The sequence below is a fragment of the Tiliqua scincoides genome, chromosome 4 (genome assembly GCF_035046505.1).
Source record: "Tiliqua scincoides isolate rTilSci1 chromosome 4, rTilSci1.hap2, whole genome shotgun sequence".
Lineage (NCBI taxonomy): Eukaryota > Metazoa > Chordata > Lepidosauria > Squamata > Scincidae > Tiliqua > Tiliqua scincoides.
In genome coordinates this window covers 57,383,566-57,400,035 of record NC_089824.1, presented here as the reverse complement: position 1 = coordinate 57,400,035, position 16,470 = coordinate 57,383,566, and the positions used below count along the sequence as shown (strand labels likewise).

Genomic DNA, 16,470 nt, shown 5'->3' with positions numbered 1-16,470 from the left:
ATGCCATTACGCAGGAAGTGATGTCATTAAACAGGTCACAACCAAAAATAAGAACTTTTTTCTCACTTAGAAACTCATTAGCTACAAATGGCAGAAGAGAAAATATGCAAATCTTGATCATATTCCAAGATAAGGCAGAGCCAAATTTTCATGTGGTATGCCCTTTCAGCAGTAATGCCTTGACGCTGCTTAGCAGCTGAGAGCCTGGGGGCCAGATTAAAAGTTTCTGTGGGTCGCATCCTTATGTTTGACACCCCTGGACTATAGGATACATGTATTATTAAGAAGTTGTCAGAGCAAACATTTTCATTTGATTTTATGATGCCAAAAAGGAAAAAGAAGAAATTCACAGCAAAAACTACCTTCCTTAAATCTCAGAAATGGTACACGTGTCTCACTTTCCTGCACTGAACTTGTAATACACTGCAGTATTGCATCCTGGCATTATTTGAATCTGGTTCAGATCCTTGCGGTAAAAATTCATAATCATTTTTATTTTTTTCTTTTCCATAATGCAGCACAGAAGTAATCTCAAGTTCTTCCTTAAGGAATAGAATGTTGCTTTGTTGTTTAAGCTGGAGGTGTCCCTCACTGAAGTCAAAACAGGCAGATGCCAGAAATGTTTGTGTTCATGTTTTGTGTTTGTTATAGGCTTTATTTTGACTAAGTGCAAAAAGCTCGCCTCTGGACTGCCTCTGGACTGTTAGGCAGTCTTTGGCCCACTCCAAGCCCAGTTGCTTCATATCCTCACCAGTGTGCAGTAAAAACACGATTGTTGGTGAGAGCACAGGGCAGCTGGGCCTGGAGCAGACTGAAAATTGCTGAACAGAGGCTTGGGTGGTGTGGTGTCACCCCCTCCTGAGGGTGACACCTAGTACCATCTGCACCCCCTAGTGACACCACTGTAGTGAAGAGCTCTTTGTCATGTGAATGCTCTGCTCAAACTGCCAGTGGTGCTGCGACTTCCCTGAAAGACGCGTCAAGAGTTTGAGAAGGCTGTTGTGGTAGCTTATCCCCTACTTTTCCTGGGTTTTACTGGAAGACTTGCCTAGTGCAGGAAGATCTGTCACCAGCTCCTGGGAAGACCAGCAAATGTCTGAAACAATACTTCTCTTTAACTCTTCTGTAACCTTGTTTATTTTAAAATTGCAGACCAGTGTTTCTCAAACTGTGGGTGGGGACCCAATAGGTGGGTCATGAGCCAATTTCAGGTGGGTCTCCATTCATTTCAATATTTTATTTTTTATATATTAGACTTGTTGCTAATCTGGTATGTGACTGCATTTGGGGAAATGTTACAGACCTGTACTTTTAACAAGCTACTATGTGTATTTTTTTAACAATGACAGTAAATGGGACTTACTCCTGGGTAAGTTTGGGTAGGATTGAAGCCTTGGATTTTTAAACATTATCCTGCTTGATGATGTCACTTCCAGTCATGACATCACGTCCGGTGGGTCCTGACAGATTCTCATTCTAAAAAGTGGGTCCAGGTGCTAAATGTTTAAGAACCATTGATGTAAACTGCTTTGGGTGCCTGGGCTGAGGCAGAAAGTTAGTATACCAGGAATGTGCCAGAGCCATGTGCCATCTTGAGTCAAGTTCCAAGTCTCCTTTTTTCCTTGAGTGGAGTCACCCATGAGTCATAAAGGGCAGCCATCTCAACTCATCCAGAGCCATTATTCGAGTCATTTTGATTTGAGTCTCTTTTCGAGAAACATGTCGCAGAAGCAGTGGCAAAAAACAAGCAAGCAAGCACACACTCAAAAAAGGGTCGCAAGCGTACATTAAAGTGAGCCTTGACTTGAGTCTGTCTGAGTCTTTTTATTTTTAGAGTGAAATCCCTGGGTTAGTGCCCAAGTTTTTTGACATGCATCATTCAAATCTGTACAAGTCATGAAAACTCGTGTTTTTGAGACTCAAGTCTGAGCCTCGGCCCATCACTGTGGTATAGAAATGCTGTATGTAAGTAAATAAGGGCACAATCCTAAGCAGTTCTACTCAGAAGTAAGTCCTTTTGTGTTCAATGGGACTTACTCCCAGGAAACTGAGGTTCGGATTGCAGTCTCAAAGTATGATAAAAATTGTAGAATGAAATAAAATCTGTCTTCTACTGAACATAATAAACTGTTCGGGAAAATGGCTTATTACTAATTCTATGCCCAGTTTTTAGCTGCTACAATCCTGCTTATCTTGGGCTGTGGCTCTAAACATACTTGCAGCTTGAAGTTCCATTGAAATCAGTAGAATATCCCTCCAAGTGAAGGCGATTAGAAAGAGGCAGTCACGCTTTTTGCTCAGTCAATCTGTTTCCCCCTGTTCAGCTGAGTGGATGAAATTCCTGTTGTGCTTTGGGATGGGCTTTATTCCCTGCAAATTATGCTGTTTTAGAGAATATGTTCTTATGTGCTTATGTTCTTATGTTCAGTGGCCTTAACTACCAGCTATGCAGGCTTGGACCATAATTTGCTTGCACCTGGTACTACAAAGGCATCCCTCTGTTTCTCTAGCTGCAGGTGGTTTTAGAATGGCAAGGGAACATGTTAGAGCAGCGATTTTCAACCACCTTGCCATGGCACATTGGCATGCCATGAATGGTCTGCAGGTGGGCCACAGGAGTTTGGGGGAGGGTCATTTATTAGTAGGGCCATTGGGGGCGTTTGAGGGAGGCAGAAGCAGTGTCAATCTTCAGTCAGCTGTTGTTTGTATTGGGTGTATTACGCAGTGTAAACTTGCTTGATTTTTTTATTTTTATACGTACTTAATATCACATACTTGTTGTTTAAATGATAATATATATCCTCAAAAAACAGATGCTGTGCCTTGACTATTTTAGTGCTTCGCCAGTGTGACATGAAATGAAAAGTGTTGAAAATCACTGTGTTAGAGCAAGAGAGCCTATAGAGGTCACCTTCTGATATTCTTCTCACAGAAATATCCATTGTGACTCTTACGCTAATGTAAACTTAAATTCCCTGAAGCTTTCCTTTGATTCTTTGTCAGCAAATTTGCCTGAGCATTGCTTTACTATAGTTTTATGCCACTACTAAAATGTCTGAGTTCTTAATCTTGTCGTTAAAAGAACATATTCCTTGTTCTGCAGGCATTCTGTACTTGGTCTTCTTCATGATCTTCTTCTCTTGATTTGGGGTACACTCTTATTTGGATTATATAGGATAATCTTTTGAGTATGGGGTATTCTTCAGCAGACAAGAGAGTGTATGATCTTCTTACATCCTCCATTTCCATCTTATTTGTGCTTCCAATACTTTACCTTTATTATCAGTCCTGTAAAGCTCAACACTGATGCAGGTCATACTACCTGGCTAATGAATGGTTCACAAAAGACAGCTAGTGCACAAAATGGGATAGTTGCAGCCTTACTGTGGCCATGTACACAGTGGCGTAGCTAAGGAGGTGCAGGGGGTAGCAGTTTCACCGGGCATCAAGCTTTAGGGCGGCAACAAGCTGACCTTGACACTAGTGACCAAAATTGTGAAAATCTTGGTATGTATAAATAATACCATCATGTTATATATCATTGGAAGGTAATTTAATACTTAATGCAATGAAGCAAACCACATTGGAATATCTGTATTCTATCAAAAGTTACGAACAATTAACCAGAAAATTAACCAAGAAGAACACAACTACCTTATGGAACAAAAAGTGGATTTTCTTAACTCAAAGTTGGCCTATGAGACTGATTGCGTTGAGAGCCAAAGACATGTTATTATGTTACTGACATGTTGCAATGACATGTTATCATGATACAGCATGAAACCAATAAGGTGTTAATATGAGCTCTCATTTCCATGTATCATAATACATTTACTCCTGCTAACTGGGTAAAAAGGTACTTTTTCAAGTGGTGCCCCTCTTATATTAAGCAGGGGGAGAATAAACATCCCTCTTCACCCCAGTACAGTGTCTTGAACCAATCAGGGGCACACTTTTTATTTATTTACTTAATTAAATTTGATTTTGTCTGGGGGTGGTTTCAAATCTTCTTTGACCCCAGATAGCAGATAGATGCCTTAGCTATGCCACTGACTGGGGGGAGGCAGCAGAGCAAGTGGGTGGTGAGCTGCTGGGGAGAGGAGGTGGGTTCCTCCCAATTTTCACTTTTAAAAAGCCCAGGCATGATGTCACTTCCGGTTGTGACATCACTTCCAGGGCAACATTTTGAGCTTGGCACCGGGCTACACGATCATTAGCTACGCCACTGCATGTACAAGTTCTTGGATGTGCTATTATGGACTGTGGCTGTTCATGAACATTTTTCAGGATTTGTTACTAGTTAAAATATTGCCATGGTTCTTAGCTTTTAAGCTTTTTCTTGATCTAAGCTTTTAAGTTTGATCTACTATTCTTTTTCATTACTCTTTACAACAGGGGTGTCCAAAGTTTTTGGCAGGAGTGCCACATCATCTCTCTGACACTGTGTCGGAGGCCGGGGGGGGGGGGAAGAATTAATTTACATTTAAAATTTGAATAAATTTACATACGTTTACATAAATTAATATACTAGAGATGGAACTTATATGAATGAATGAAGGTCTTGCAATAGCTCAAGGCCTATAAAAGGCCTTGCAGAAAGCAAGGCTGGCCTTTCCTTTGCTGCCGCTACTGCATCACAGACGTGAAACAGCAAGCAGTGGAGGAAGCCCTCATGCCACAGCTCACGCAAGAGGTCAAACAGTCACCGCTGAGAGCAGTTGCGTCACGCCAGTGTGGGCTCCAACAAATCTCTGGAGGGCCAGAGGCTCATTGGAGACTGGGGTCTCCCTGAGGGCCTCATTGAGAGGCCTCGAGGGCCACATGCCGCACCCCTGCTTTTCAACAATGGTTTTTGGGTCCTGGAATTTACCAAAGCATTTTTCATAACTTGAAACCAGCGTCCATTAATGCATACAACAAATACTGCCTTCAAAATAGTAGTTGCCTTCTGGGCATGGAAGTGGGCAAACATTCAGTTGTTTTCCTCCTCTTTCCTTGGGGCTGGGGGGGGGGCTAATACTGTACCCTCACTCAAGATAGTGAACTCTTGGGAAATAAAAAGCATTAGTATATAGACTTCCCATTTCTGAACAAGATCTGACAGAAACCCATTTGTCCAAAGGAAAAAGACAAATTCATGCCAACATCCTCAAACTGGAATAACTGCTGCCTTGGGAATGGTTTGAAATGACTTAAGGCAGTGTTTCCCAATTTCCTACAGGGGAGTTGGAAACCAGGTAAGTGTTTGTGTGGGCAGGAAGGGGGGGAGGCAACAGTGCTGCAGAGATTGCAGTGCTACCACTGCCAAGAGGCTTTTTTACTTACTTGGGGGAGCAGCGATGGCCTCCTGCAGGGTCCTGAAGGCTCACAGCCCCTCTGAACTCCTCCACAACTTGTTTACAAAGTCCTTATCTATAATCTAAAGCTACTTCCTGTTTTCTCCAAAAACCAAAGGGCAAGAGGCCAGCACTGCCCCCCCCCCCCCGGTAAGTAAAAAAAGCCTCCTTGCAGTGGCAGTACCGTGATCTCTTTAGCACTGTCACAGCCATCAGAGGAGGGCCACTCCCTTAAGGGGGAAAGCCCTTCTTCTGGTTCCCCTGGTGGGTCGTGACCCACTAGTTAGAGAACCACTTATTTAAGGAATTATCAGAACTATTTCAGATATAATGGTCACTACATTTGCAAGAACCACACCAAACAATGTAATTAGTCTCCTTGCTGTAAAAGTATTTGCATATGCCCAGCAGTGCTTGATGAGAGCATGACCTTGTAAAGGAGCTCAAGCTGTTATGTGCATTGTAATTCCTGAAAAATCAGTTTTAACTGCATTCCTATAGAACCATTCAGACAATACACAGCACCTGGGGGGGGGGGAACCCTCTAGAATTGGCCTTACACCACAAGTAACTCAAAATGTGTTAAACCTATTAAGGTGTTTTTTCTTACAATCACTATTCCCAAGGACTATGTTTACAGGAATGGCTACCAGGCACATTTTTTCCCACTGAGTGTCCAATCCTATTCAACTTTCCCACACCAATGCAATTGCAATGTAACCCTGCCCCTAAGGGGAAAAAAAATCTTACCTTGAGGAAGTCTCCATGGCTGCCCCCCCCTCCCCACCACTACAAGATACAGGGCTCACCCCATTGGTGCAGCTGCATTAGAGCTGAAAAGTTGGATAGGATTAGGCCCCAAGTCTCTGCAGCTGAATGCTTTTCAGTGCAGTGACATATGTTGGTGTACGTACAAAGAAGAAATTAGGGCAAACAAGTTGTGATTAAAAAGCCTAACATTAAACATGTTGAATTGCAGATTATATAGGTGCTTATTGCCTATGTAGACTAAGCTTATTATTTGTTGAATTTAAATTTGCTGTGTCCTCTAAATCTGTGCCATTCTGATCTATGAGAAAATGTAGCATCTCTCATTTTATATCTGCCTTTTAAAAAAAATACATCTGATGGATTGTCCGTTCTTTCTGTATTTCCGTGAATCTCACTGTAAAATCACAACTAATTTCAATCAAGTTGAGCTAGAGAAGGGTCAATTATGCTTCGTGTTGCAAACTTCCATTTTCCCTTTATCTAATCACATTCTGCACTGCAGAAAGCTGTGCCAGTAATCTGACTGGCACAGTTCCAAAATTTGATTGGCTTTACAGTGAAACGAATTCCCAAACAAGATACTTCGAATGCCGAGTAATTAAAAACTTGCCTTCCTTCAACTTTTAGATTAGAAAATGTTGAGATGGAGATTGACATCTCATATCAGCATAATCTAGCCTATTTTATATCTTAGCCTCTCAGATGAAAAATGGTGCCACTTGACAACTGCACGCAGAACTGCTAAAGCGGATTTCTCCCATCTCCTTTGAATGCCCAGCGGCTGCACCCTCTATACAAGTCAGCTCAGGATTCTTCTCAACTCTGCACTCAAATGTAGAACAAGAATGTGCCATTCTATGTTTAAAAGTAAATAATATTCTATAGCATGAAATAATTGTAACCAATGGCGTAGCTGGTACAAAGTACTAAATTTTGCAGGGAGCCTTAGCACAGCGTGCAAGCAGCCCCTCTCCTTTGGAGCTATTCCGGATGGGGGAGACAAATGGAGGCAAATTTGTTCCCCCTGCCTGGAATGGCTCCAGTGGGGAGCGGCCGCTTGCACACTGTGGTGAGGCTCCCTGCAAAACGTAGTGCTTTGCACCTCCTTTAGTTACGCCACTGATTGTAACAATGAATTTAATAATTACACAGGGATAATCTATCACTGTTTATACATGCAGACAGCAGAGATGCTATTGCATGAATTCACAAGTGCCCAAGAACCCAGGTGAATCTGCTGCTTACTGCATCTTAATATGAGGTCTGGCTGCCAAAAATAGTGTCAGTTAATAAGCTTCCATCAGATATCTTTAAACTTTACAAATAAAAAAGCGCAAGCACTACCCAGCACATCAGGTGGTGCATCCTCTTCACTCACTTCCTTGCATGATGTTGCGCTAGCAGCAACACTGCTCCTTGTCCTGTCCCCTACATTTTAAATATAGAGAGAGACAGAGCAAAGAAGCGATGTGGAAGAGAGGAGGGTGATGGACTACTGCACATCCACTCTAGTCCATGGGCTACTGCACATCCACTCTAGTCCATGGGCTACTGCACATCCACTCTGTTCTACACCATGCTTTCCCTTTCACTCCATTCCCTCCATTTTTCAATTCAAGGAAGCTGGAGGAGGACAATCTGCAGGGGTAGTGGCAGTGGTTGGTGTGCCATATCCCTGGTGTGCTATCAGGTAAAGTGGTGCCAGCCAGAGATGTCCAGTAGGTACAGGGTGGCAGTGGCAGATGATTCCTAAGTGGAGCAGGGAATAGAAGAAAATTATAGGTAGTTGGGATGGTACCAATAAGCGAGCAGTTGCATTGTTCCTCCCTGAAGCAACCACCTGAGATGACCACCTCACTTTTCTCTTGGAAGGACCAATCATGCATGATAAGGTGTTGCTCTGTCTTTTTCTTTACAGATAATATTAGCAATTGCAAATTAGCATCCATTCTGGATTAGAATCTTGGAGGAAAAATCACAAAACACCATTTTCAAACACTAAGGAATCGTTGTCGATACCTGTCCGTTTCAAATGAGCTTTTGAAAATATGTTGTTGCATTTCAAAATGCATTTCTTAAATGGTTGCGTATTATCCAGGGCAGGGATGGAGAAGCTTTGGCATAAAATATTTCTTTACTGTTTTTTTTTAAAAGAAAAAATCATGCACACCAAACATTTTTACAGTCTGACAGGCTGATGAGAAAGCCCTTCTTGTAAGGCAGTATAAAAATGCTGCTGCTGAATTCAAAGGAACATGTGCCTTCTGCAACTATAATGCATTTGACAGTGAAATAAAAAGAACCAGATTATCCTTTTGAAAAGGATGCTATTACTTAAACTCTTTTCAAACTGCAAGTAGATAAGTAGGTTTTTGAATGAAAACAAAACTAACCAAGCACTGGTGTTGCTAACAGGGACTGGAAATCCTCATCTTTCCACAAAGAGCGCAATGTCAGTCTGGTGCCTGTGTTCAAGGACCATGCTCTTCCTCCTTTCCAAGCATTTTTTTGTTCAGCAGATGGAAGTAACTCTCTTAATCACCACAGCTCTTACATGTGAAGGTCATGGGTGATTTGGGGGATCCTTACCCCAGTCACGTGTAGATGTAGCTGCGCCAGCTGGAGATATGCTGCATCTCTCAGGAGAGTTTCAGGCTACAAAGGCCTCCTCAAGGTAAGGGGAACATTTGTTTCTTTGCCCTTTGTTTCCTATACAGCTAGCACAAGTTGGACCTGGAAGGCCAGTTGAGGTTAGCAAGAGGGATAGGATATCAGCCGCACTGCTGCCGCCAATGCTGCCCCCTTCCTGCCCTTGATCCATCCCAGTCTCTGCCTTGTTCTTCCCCATCTCCTTCCCACCAACCCCCCACCTCGCTGAAATCCCGGCAATAGAGCTCCTTCCCTGTCCACTGGCACATGGACCTGGCTGCTTGAGGCAGATGACCTTGGGCCAGTCACAATCTCTCAATCTATCTTGTTGTGAGGATGGAAGTGAACGGGGACGTATTCTGTTCTGAGCTCCTTTGAGAAACTAACTTATAACTGCTTTTATAAATAAATCAGTGGCATCACATTTTGGTCAGTCGTGGTGTCCCATCCCCCCCAAGTGTGTCACCTGGTATGGTCCACAGCCCCTATGTCGTTCCCCACAGGAACGCCACTGCTCCCAGGCAGGTAGACCTGGGCTCTGCACTGGAAACTTTTTATGGTGGTCGCCACCCTTCCCCAACTTGTTTCACCCCCTCACCACTCCCATTTTCCCACCCCCATTGCCACACACACACACCCCCTGCGCTGGATGACAGCCAACTAGTGACACCACTGAATAAAATACATACAATGAAATGAACTTTTACCAAACAAGGTACAAGATGATTTGGAGATTTTTGAAAGAAACTACGGATGAATAAGTGTTTTACACAAGTAATCTTGTAGAAAGGAAGCTGCTTCCAGAGTCAGGGTGTTACCTCCATTGAAACAGAATGTACCAGAAAAAGAGAAAGAGGAATAAACCTCCTCCCTTTACCAAATTCATATAGATATTAATCCAAAACATCTGGTCTCTTATCCTGCCAGCTTAACAATACAAAGTTGAATATAAAAAGTTGTCCTAGCTAAACAATTCACTTTGTAGCATGATCATATAATCTTTTGTGCAAAGGATTAAGCATGGAAATTATCAAATACGAGTTAATCTTCGTACACGCCCTGGGATTGAAGCAGGCTAGCTGGTGTGTTATATCTGATTCTTCTGTTTACAGACTAGACTTTGAAAATGGCATTCACGGATTAAAGTGTCCAGAGATAACCAAGTTCATGAACATTTACTCAGTAGGGAAACTATCCCTAGTTTTTTTCCTACTCCTATATATGCCAAACGGCAAACTCGACCTTTCTCCAGCAGTGCACCAGCCACTGCCCTTCTGCTCTACTGTCCACTTCTGCTCCATTTACCCTTTTCCATTCCATTCCCCTCTTTCTTTGTTAATCCAGAGAGGGGGAAGAGAAGGAGGAACAGATGTGGGCAGGAAGGTGGAGCCAGACCATAAGCACTTCTGTTGCCTTATTATTTCAAGTACTTCTACAATTCTCCTTGAATCTAGATGGTATTTTGGAACAAATACTGTTTGGTATTTTCCTTCTTCAGCTTATTGACTTTCATATCGTTCAATTTACTTGTATCTGATCGAAGCCTGGCAATTTTATTTGTAGTCTAGTCTTCCGTTTAAGTAGTGCATCATCATCATCATCATCATCATCATCATTATTATTAATTAACATCAAAATGACAACACAGCTGATAATGATCGTATACACAGAAAAATGACAACATTTATCAGCTGGTAAATCCTCATCCACACGGACATCTGCCTGACATCTATGTGTAGATGAGGTACCAACAAAGGATGGATGCTGTGCCAATTATTGCAGTCTTCTGTAATTCGACTGGTGTTATTGCTGGGGCGTCCAGTTGTGCAAAGTACTCGTTAAATTGAGTACATAATAATAATAGTTATTATTATGTTAATAATAATAATAATAATAATAATAATAATAATAATAATAATAATAATAATAATAATAATAATAATAATAATCTGTAAATCACATGAAAATGATTGGAGGCAAAGCTCCTGTTCCTGAACTGTGTTAGTTCTGTGTTCTTTCTTCTGGTCCAAAGCCTGACTCCAGGGAAATCTAAAAGCAGAATGTGGAGTGAAAGCTTGAAAAAGCATATGTGATTTTAGGAAGATTACACATATACAGGGCAGATTATTATTTTAGTAAAAAAGAGACCCAGAGATTTCAGGCCATGCAAGTGGGGTTGCTTGATATGCACAAACTATAACTGGTGAACACACTGCATTAGGCTCTTAACTGACAAAGCCTCCTCTTTGGGGTGATTAGCCAAACAGACCATTGTATTCAGTGGCAGGGATTTGGGAGAAGCTTTTAAACAGAAAACATTGCAACTTTTCATTTTGTGCTTTTAGCTTTATACATCAGCACTGAATTAGACATACAGTATCCAGAAGTGAGATACCAATCATATCAGAGTAATCTGTTCCCATATTACTCATTTGTAATTGCATTCTTTTAACATTTCAAAATCCATAAATTTGGGTCAAAATCCTTTCTATTCAGAGAGAAATGATACTATAAAACAAATATTGTTGGTGCATTTCATGGGCGAGTCACTCTCCTTGGTAGTAGTCACTTCTCAAATATCTTTATTTTCAAAATGCAAATGCTGTGCTTCAGTGTTAGTGATTCAGAATAAGGCACATGCAGACCCTGCCATGATTATGTCTTGTGGGCAAATTGGGGAACAGAGAATTTAAAGGACAGAAATATTGGACATCCCTTAAATCTGATACAGCTTTCGGAAGGAGTATTATCAAGTTCTTTTTCCAAGAGGTAATGGTTAATTCTGTAACCACTTCACACCACATTGGTTCCCTCTTCCAGCCTCGTCTTTTCAAGAAGAGTGGAGTGGATAGTAGCTGCAGCCTTTTGATCTAGGAAAATGTAAAGTTAAAAATTAAAATCAGACCAGCCACTATCTCAGCTTTGAGAAGTGAGGATGTATTAGAAAGCTTTATGCGTAGCTCTAATAGACACAATACGTAGTGCAATTGTAAAAAAAAGATCGTGTGCATTGACAATTTTAGTAACTTGTCAGTGTGCCATGAGACAAGAAAGCTTGAAAATCACTGTTGTAGTCTATAAGATTTGAGCGCCAGTGTTGCGGAGTGGTTAACCTAGGAATAGGAAGACTAGGATTCAAATTCTCAGCTGCAAAGCTCTCTAGCTGACCCTAGGCCACTCTCCTTCAGTCTAACCCCACTCATAGGATCCTTTTGAGGATGAGATGGAGTGGGGAAGAACCTAGTAGTTTTTCACCCTGAGCTCCTTGGAAGAAGGGTGGAATGTAAATGTAATAAATAAATGAAAATGGCTGATGCTGCATCCTACACACTCTAGGCAGCCGCCAGCGGCTCCTCAGAAGAAGAGAATCTTCATCCCGTTCCCCCGGGTAAAGAGAGTAGCCTCACAATGAGGCTACAATTCACCACCAACCCAAAGGTCTGTGGTGAATCAAGAACCTCAGTGAGCCCAGCATGGGGGCTCTGGATCCAATGGAGCTCCGCCTCCCTCCCTCTCCGCTCCCTCCCCAAGTCACCTCCCTCCACCCTGTCCCCACCTCCCCCAGAATGCCTCCTTCCCACCTTCCAGTTACCTCTCTGCTGCTCAGCAGTCCACACGACCACCAAGCAGCGGGGCTCTGGTGGCCGCCCAGTGGTAGCCCAGCACCGGCCAGCTGGGCACTCACTCAGTGGTAGAGTATGGCACATTTGCGACAGTGCGCGCCAGCGGTAAGCCAGCACGCATTGTTCAGGATTGGGCCCTTAGTCACGACTTACTTCCTTAGTCATAATTAATTAAATTTAGGTTACAATTCAATAAGTTTGGAGGAATATATCAAACTGTTCCTATGATCTGAATAACAGCCCAATCCTGATGTGGGCTAATGCCAGCACAATGACCACTGTGGCAGTGCTAGCTGTCACAAACATGCTGTAAAGCACATTCGCAACAACTTGTGAATAGGCAGCACCAGTAGGAAGGCCTGTGCCATCTTGCCACACTGAATCCAGCCTGACAGCTGCTGAAGCAGGTAAGTGCTGCACTAGGTGGCAGAGGGGCAGGAGGGTGGTGGGAAGATGGAACGGAGTTGGTGTTTTGGGATGGGGTGGTTCAGGCCCAAGAGGGGGCAGAGATATATCCACCATATCCTAACTCCCGTCCCAGTCCTTAAAGCCCTATGAGAGCTACTCGGATATTCACCAGTGATTAGCTGGTGCAGATCCAAGTAGCCCCATTGGTCAGGTTGGGGCTTGAAAAAGGGTAAGGGAACTGTAGGGGTTTGAGGCAGGTGTGCCCCAGCGAGAGGCCTCAGACTTGCTTCAGGGGGAGGGGTTAAGGCACCCTGGTCCTCCTCCCTGGTTTGGCTGGTTTGCCCTGGTCTTGGGCAGGAGCTGTTGACTACACAGCCTCCTGCCTCACCTCTCTTTCTGCTCCCCTTGTCATCACTGGGCTCCCGCCTCTAATGGGGCTTCCTCTTGCCCCTCCCTTTCCTGCCTGAGGGATTGAAAAGGAGCACCTGCTAGCAGCTGCTGGCCCTTAGGCATTCCTGGCCCCACCCCTGGTATCCATTGACCCAGTATGGGGCCCTGGCTGCTGCTCTCTGCCTTCTGGGACCCCTGCCCTGGAAAGTAGGGTCCGTGGGAAGCGGGGGAATCCTGACAGGAACAAATGTTCCCAATTTCAGTGATGAAAATGGTGTGGGTTGGGTGGCCCAGCTGCACCAGTTCTGAATAGAATTGGGCTGTAAATGTGATTGTTGATCACATAGAATTGCATGGATGTGAAACTCCAAGAAGACACATAATTTGTTTAATACCTTAGATTTGATTTGTACAGTGCAGAGGTAGAGCATGTCTAAAGTGGTTCAGTTTGGTCACAAGAGGTTTGTTATGTTATGGACTGTCCTAGGCTCTGGAAAGTGGTTAAATATATATAAATATATTTATTGTCTTAACATCGATTTGTCATAGTATTTTCAGGTACTATGAATAATAAGACAAAAATAGTAGTTAAACACTAGAGGGCAGTGTCATTCTGCTGAAATATTTCAGCTGCACAGTTTGGGGCTGGATTTTGTTTTAAGATCACCTACTGTACTCAGTTACTCCAATGGAAAGAATAACACATTGTACAGTTCAAATGCTTTTCCCTCCACAAATACACGTGTCGGGGATGACAGTGCAAATCCCAGCTCCTTGGCACTTGTATCCATGTTATCCTCTGATTCAGAAAACATGCATATTGCATGAACATGCTGCATTTTAGATGTACATGTGAAACCTTAATATGTGAACAGTACAAAGTTGCCCAAAATTTAAGGCAGGGGTGTCCAAACTTTTTGGCAGGAGGGCCACATCATCTCTCTGACTGTGTGTCAGGGGCCAGGAAGAAAAGAATTTACATTTAAAATTTGAATAAATTTACATAAATGAATATATTAGAGATGGAACTTGTAAGAATAAATGAAGGTCTCATGATAGCCCAAGGCCTGTAAAAGGCCTTGTGCAGAGCAAAGCCGGCCTTTCCTTTGCTGCTACTGCTGCTTCACAGACGTGAAACAGCAAGCAGCGGAGGAAGCCCTTGGCCCACAGCTCACATGAGAGGTCGAGTAGTTGGCCCTCGTGCTAAGTGCAGTTGCATTGGACCAGCGCGGGCTCCAGCAAGTTTCTGGTGGGGCAGAAGCTCATTGGAAACTGGGGGCTCCCCATGGGCCAAATTGAGGGTTCCTGAGCACTGCAAATGGCCCCCGGGCCAGGGTTTGGGCACCCCTGGTCTAAGGCAATTGATGCTGCAAACTAAAATAGCCTTTCCCTGAGTACTTCCTGGAGATTATGAAAGGATTGATTGATTGATTGATTGATTGATTGATTGATTGATTGATTGATTGATTGATTGATTGATTGATTGATAGCACTTGTCTGTACCCAGATTTATGAAATAGAAATATAGCTAAAGTTATATATCTATTTTCATTTGGAGTATTTTGCATAGATTTCACACTGTTATATTTCTGGAGCTATTCAGATGAATGGGAAAGTATTTCTGTGACTTTTGTTTGATAAGAAAACAGTTTTGTGTATACAACCATTTGGCAACATGTTCTTCTGACTCCTATCACTAGTGATACATCACGTACAATAATCCTACTCCTGTCTGCTAGTCGGATTTATAAAGTCTGTAATTTGCTCTTCTGGAACCATTTATCCAGTGCCACATCACTAAAGCTCCAGGCTGAAATCAAAATAATTCCTAGGAACATGAGTACTTACATGAGCTACGTCAACCAAGGAAGATTTTGCTATATACTTTCTGCTTGGTATTGGCAGAATTGCAGGACCCATGCTCAGGCTGGATTCAAATGTTCTCCAGATATCTTTCCATTGTTTCTTCTCCATGCAGTTCCTAATCTGTCACACACGCCGTGCATCCATGGGGCCTAATCTGTGAGCCCCATATTCAACACTTGAATTACAGGAATCAAAGAGGGCCTACCATCACTCTCTTATTTTTCTGACAGCTTCCTTATCTTCTCCTTTTAGACCAGAGTTGTTAAACAAGGCCCATGGGCCAAATGCAGCCCCTAAAAGTAATTTATCTGGCCCCCATAATAATTGGGTTGTCCTGAAAACAGGAACAAGATTTGCACATTTTCTCTTCTGTCATTTGCAGGTGACCAGATAAAAAGGAGGACAGAATGCTTATACCTATAACCATTGTAGAGAAGAGGGAATTTTGGAAGGTGAAGCGCAACATGGAAGGGTTTGAAAAGCTACACCTGCCAAAATTCCCTCTTTTCTACAAAAGTTAAAGGCACAGGCACTCTTTTCTCCATTGTATTTGGTCATCTGGTCATTTGCAGCTAATGAGTTTCGAAGTGAGAACATAGTGCTTATTTCTGGCCATCATATGCTTAATGATGTCACTTCCTGCTTAATGATGTCATGCCCAGCCCTCAGCAGGCACCATGAATGCTAACTTTGGCCCTCTGTATGAAACAAGTTTAACATCCCTATTTTAGACAGTTATGTAAGTTATGTGATTTGGCTGAAATTGTTTGGAGGGGAGTCAGGATGTAGCGTCTGTGGTCTTTAGTAAGGGCCTTCTTACCATACTCCCCCATAGTTCAAGCACTACTCACAATTTGCCAGGATGACCATCTCTTGTTCAATAATATGCTGTTCAAAACTCCAATTAGAATTAGGAATTAGAAGCAGACATCAGACCTGCAGACTTCTCCCCTGTCCCCCCTCACTCTGTAAGTCTGTAAGTCTGTGTTTGTCCTAAAATGAGTGAACAAGAAGCTCTCTTAAATTGAACACATTTAGAAAAGTTTCATGTGGATTTAAAAGAGACTTTTACAACCAGTCCTATCTGAGATCAGGGGCAGGGCTTTACGATAGTGGGAAAGTTTTTCTGCTTTTGTAAAATGGTTGCTAACAGAAGCCATTGTGAAGCTCAGGGGTGGGCAAACACATCATCTCTCTGACATTATGTCAGGGACTGGGAATAAAGAATTGATTTATATTTCAAATTTGAATAAATTTTCATAAATGAATATATTAGAGATGGAACTTATATGAATGAATGAATTTTACTGAGCTTATTTTTTAAAAAAATTGAAAACTATAAATAAGGCATGTAGAACCACATGAGAACTATGAACTGTTTGCCACACATCTCTTGCATAGGGAAAACATACAGACCAAACCAGACC

General features: G+C 42.6%; 1 protein-coding gene across 2 annotated transcripts in view; it reads left to right on the top strand.

Annotated features, from left to right (window-relative positions):
• Positions 1–16,470, top strand: part of DLGAP1 (DLG associated protein 1) — a 136,756-nt gene that overhangs the window by 54,573 nt on the left and 65,713 nt on the right. Inside the window, exon 5 of one of the 2 annotated variants that reach the window (XM_066623636.1) lies at positions 6,916–6,941. The exons of the other annotated variant lie outside the window; for it this stretch is intronic. Within the exon in view, the coding sequence (XP_066479733.1) occupies positions 6,916–6,941 (26 nt within the window). The remainder of the gene's footprint in view (positions 1–6,915; positions 6,942–16,470) is intronic. 2 annotated transcript variants of the gene reach the window in all.